At 41.1% G+C, this 5114-nt stretch overlaps 1 protein-coding gene across 1 annotated transcript; it reads right to left on the bottom strand.

Annotated features, from left to right (window-relative positions):
* Positions 1-504: 504 nt before the first annotated feature.
* Positions 505-4670, bottom strand: LOC310867639 (patched domain-containing protein 3-like; the record flags this gene model as incomplete). The annotated part of the gene is made up of 4 exons (XM_083777757.1): positions 505-2183; positions 3041-3186; positions 3744-3871; positions 3972-4670. 4 exons carry the CDS (start codon positions 4668-4670, stop codon positions 505-507), a joined length of 2652 nt encoding a protein of 883 aa, XP_083633883.1.
* Positions 4671-5114: the final 444 nt, after the last annotated feature.

The raw sequence follows: 5114 nt of genomic DNA, 5'->3' as shown, positions 1-5114 counted from the left end.
TTTATATTTCCATGTGGGGGCGTGCATCAGCTAGGTCGGGAGGTAACAGGCGGTGCATGGCCAAAGAGGTTTGGGAACAGTCTATTCACTGAATGAGCTACATTAACAGAACAGCTCATTTAAATGTCACATGCTCATAAGGCCATTTATCACCGTTTCCCACACAGTGGTTTGGGACCCTTCTTTGCATATTACTTCAAAAGATTTAAAACACGTTCGATGAAAAGTTGAGATTTTTCTCTTCTTTTTTGATTAGTATTTTATAAATAAATTTAAATAATAATTACCATGAATAATAATAATCTTATAATAGATATTTTTTCAAGTGAAAATTTTTAACTTAAATCTTTATTTCTGGGGGTCCCTGGAACATCATATTTTAAGATGGGGCGGCCATAATACATATCATTTTAGCGGTCCTTGACGTGAAAAAGTAGCACCACTGAAATACTGTAGCAACATACGTTTTTCTGAAAACTGCTAGCATTTAGAAGACTTCAGGCCTCAGGTCTTAATGTGTCGAGGACCGTCACCACTATTGTTGGACTGCAGTTGGACCTGAGAAGTCTTACGGTGAAACTGTACGCCATTAGTGTTTGTATTTGAATGATTTGAGATTTTTGTACAACACATTCCAAATAAGGTCAGAAAAACTGGTAAGAAAACGAGGCCGTGGACCGCCGCGAAAAGTATGACCAAGAACATGATCTTGAAGAAAGTTCTGAAAAGGTAGCTCTTGGCGGCAGCAAGCACCACTACTCCGAGAATGGTAGACATGGCACCTTGAATGATAGGATAACCCAGATTCACAACTGCCTCCGTGGCCTTTTCGTTCGCCGTGGGCTTTGAGCTCGAGACAAAAGCGTACGAAATGTGAGCGGTGAAATCCACGGAGAATCCAATACATATAACGAGATTAATCATGGACACAGAGTCCAAAGTGATGCCCCATAGTGCCATAAAGCCGGCCACCCCCACGATGATAGACACGACAGCAAAGGTGACCCACAGAGAACAAATGGGATTGGGAATTAGACACAGCGAGACCACCAGCATGGCGAGAGCGGCTACGACAATATTCTGGATGGTATTGGTGACGATAACGGCATACTGGTCGAAGTAAATGAAAGCTGGGTGATAAACCACAAGAGAGCCCGGACAAATGTCTGACTGAGCCATCTCCCTGATTTTAATCAACAGATTCTTCTCGTCCACGGGCGTTCTGATATTTATCGTCTGAATGAACATTCGAGACGTGTAGATGATGTTCTCTGCAACTGAAAAGTTAACGTCTTGTCTGAAAAAATATGTACTGGGTGATGCGTTGAAAAATTGTGGTAAATGATTAGTAAAGTTACTTTTGTCAGTCAGATTTAAGCCCGCGAATGCTCCATATACCAGGTATGCCTGAAGCCAGGACACGGTCAGTTCTGGGTCAACTCGTGGTTCATTTTCAAAGCTCAAATTTCCAAAGCTTTGCAGACAAGCATCTAGTTGATCACGGCTGCTCTGAACCCAATACATGAACTCTGGATCTGTCACAACAACCATAACACGAGGACCATAGTCAGAAAAATAGTCTTCATTATCGTAATATTTACCCACATAGGAGTCATCACGCGCTAAATTCTTTAGCTCTAAGCCCTCTTTCATGTTTATGCAACCATAAATACCTGTGGCCAAATATCCGACGTACAACAAAATCACAATCAACTTGGTCCACGTGTTTGTCAGGAATGGCCCGTAATAATTCTTAAGAAAGATCGTGACCGGCATTGGTTTCTCAGTTCCAGTGACCGGATCGTACACTCCGCCTACATAACAAAGGTCAGCACACGGGACTTCCAAATCTGGAGGGTCTGGAAATGGGACTTTCTGACAAGAATACCAGGTCCTATTGGCCCCTTCTCGTCTTCCGTTCAGGGCTAAGAAGGCGCCGAAGAAGGCGAGGTTGTACAGGTAGCAGAATATCACGGCCGTGCCGGTGTACATACAGAACGACTGCACAGAACGAAAGGGGGTTAGGAGACCGATGTAGAAGGCAAGGAGATCTGTCAGAGTAGTGATGGTGATGGAGACGGCTGCCTCTTTGTAGGTGGCCGCCATGCGGTCTGCTACACTCTGGTCCACTTGAGTCTGCTGCCAGGTGTTTATCATGATGAACATGTCATCCACTCCAATTCCTGTTGAGACAAATATTAGCAGAGGAGGTAGAATGTGAGATATATGTCATGTACTCATTAAGACCTGAGGCTGAATCTGTGTGTTCTCCGAGAACTAAATAAAGGTTGAAATGAAATGAAAAACCTGAGGCTGATTCTAAAAACAAATCTAAATCGTAACAGTTTTCTGAAAAACGTTTGTTGCTTGCTATAACAAAATAGTACCTTTAATCTATCTTAAAAGACGAAGATAATACTGCATACGTTTTCCTGATATACTAGTATATAATAATAGATATACTGTCAGAATCACCTTTTGTTGCGCTTTTATGTGCTAAAAGAGTGACTTTGATTGCTGTATCCCCATTACAATGGAAGTCAATGAGACCCTATTTTTATTTCTTAATTTACTATTAAACTGCACAACAAAGCGAAATAATTCATGGAATGGACTAGATCATAACAAGGTAAGAAAACACCCCAAACCTCTAGAAAAGTGGTCTTACCCTTTAATGAATCATTTTAAATTTTGTCCAATATGTATGGTAGACTCGGTAGAGTACAGTATGTTAATACAATATAACTTACAATTGGGGTGGTTGTATTTTGATAAAACTGCAAATTGACAACAACTGAAATGTCTTCTCTATACAACAGCACATGCCACATACTGTATTTGTTATTTGTGGACCTTGTGAGTGACTATCAAACATTATTGTAGCTACAATGCTACATGGAGCTCTGACATAAACTAGCTTTGACATTAGAGTCACAACGTCTCATTGACATTGATGATGTTATTGAATAAAAATGGGATGGAACAGGAAAATAACTGAATAGAGAGAGACATTCATTCTAATAGCGTTAGTGTAGCCTACCAAGAATCAGGAAGGGAGCCATCGCTACAGTCGTGGCAAAAGGCATTCCACAGTACAGCAACAAGCCAAAACTGGACAAAACTGCCAACCCGGTCGAGAGGACCCCGGCCAAAGCAACCCACACCTTGTTTCTCACACCGTCCAACCTAGAGACAAGGAGACAGAAATTGCCTGTTTGCTCATTATTTGTGTGCGTGTGTGTGCGTGCGTGCGTGCTGCTGTCGGGCATGCAGAAACAATGGAAAAAAACATGTTTTCCAACACTGCCTCATCAAAGTTGCTATGGCGACTGTATACATTGTCAGATACTTGTATGTGTCCTTATATTATCATCACTGTTTTTTTTACCATTAATGTGGAGAAAGTTGTTTTGTCCGTTATCAATTGGAATGATGATGTCAAACGGGGGGGGGGGGGGGGGGACCCTGAGTTTGACAGTTTGAGGATCCAATGGAGGCTTTTAAAACTTTTCATTGGTTCAATATTTCTAAAACCCACAGATGTAAAGGGTGTTCAATAGCACTGATTTATTAAAATAAGACATTTAATAAGTTGAAAAACTGAGATAGTTGGTTCCTGCCCGACAGCAGGCAGCAATATATTGGTGTTAGACATTTCTTATTTCAAATGTGGATGTGCCATTGTGAAACAATATATGTAAGAACATGAGCTGAAGGCTGAAGCGCAGAGTCATTTGTCTTACCTCATGCAAGACCAGATTGAGAAATTAATAGCCAGGGCATAAGTTCCGGAGAATAATCCAATGATGGAGTCAGAATTGCGATCAAACTCCTCTTCTCTCGACAGGGAAGTGTAATAGGACACATCCACCTGAAGATATTACACACTTGGTTATGCTTTTGTTTGTAAAATAATAAATGCAATGCACTGGGGAAAGTAAATACATATAGGGCACATTGCTTAGTCTTACCTCTTTCACTTGTATTTCTGATACGGTGCTGATGAATTTATGCAACCATTGGTTATTCAGTGATGCGTTGTTGTTCTCCTTCAGAAAATAAAAAAGCCTAATTGCATGTGCACTCTTTATTTGATCCGTTCCAGCAATCAGTTCCACGCCACCAATCTCAGAACCGAGGAAAGTATTGTTATTCATGGGGTAATGAATTGGGGTAATGTCAGACTCAGAACTGTTCACAACACTGAAGATGGAATTTGACATGCACTCTCCTCTGGCCACAGCACAGAGGCTTCTAAACGTCTGCTTATCTACTTCCATTTCTAAAATCTGGTTGTTAATTCCAATAATTTCGCTAAATGGTTCGACGGCAAGGATATCTGCAGTCGATGTAAAAATGAGCGATCCGTAAGTTCCCTCAGTATACAGCCTCTGACGAGAGAAATCGAGCTCGTCGTGTGGAAAATTGGTCTTGACGACCAGCCTCTCGTCTTTGGCCTGACCATTCACGGGCGTAAACTGGTTTTCGATACCTGTAGCCTGGCTCTCCATCTCTCCGAGAAAGTAAAAACCCCCACCGAGCGCCACGGATAAAACTAAAGGAATGATTAAAAACCACCAAAGATAGTTCCCGACGCATCTTCCAAAACTCTCAAAAACCCTGGCTATGGGTTTTTCAATGCAGTCTGTGTGACAGTGACATCCCGCCATTAATATAGTATAGTATAGTTATTGTATAGTTATAATCCCTTCTCTCCCGATGAGCACAGCTGTCTTTGGTCACCGAGGAGGAAATAACAATCCTCTCAACACGAGATACATGAATCTACATAAACACTTCCCATAAGTGCAATTCTCGTTAACCATTAACTAGTTACTAGGCGTCGTTTATTACGGTACAGCAGCAAGTAGGCAAGACAGTACAGGGATTGTCCAGACACATTTTTAATCCAGTATTTACGACGTATGAAATAGACAAAACTTAATTATTGTTAGGGTTAGTTGATTTTCAACTTTCAAACGGTTCCAAATCATATCAATATGTATATATATTGTAAATGTGTACGTCATGACGTGTTATCTGAAAATGTTTGTATGGCCAAGTAATGTGCAATATGTGAAACGGTGTGAAATCGATTGCATTTCTGGCTCAGT

The sequence above is a fragment of the Protomyctophum parallelum genome, assembly GCF_964188405.1.
Source record: "Protomyctophum parallelum genome assembly, chromosome: 12".
Lineage (NCBI taxonomy): Eukaryota > Metazoa > Chordata > Actinopteri > Myctophiformes > Myctophidae > Protomyctophum > Protomyctophum parallelum.
The sequence above is the reverse complement of the archived record's forward strand: the minus strand, read 5'-3'. Positions and strand labels throughout refer to the sequence as shown.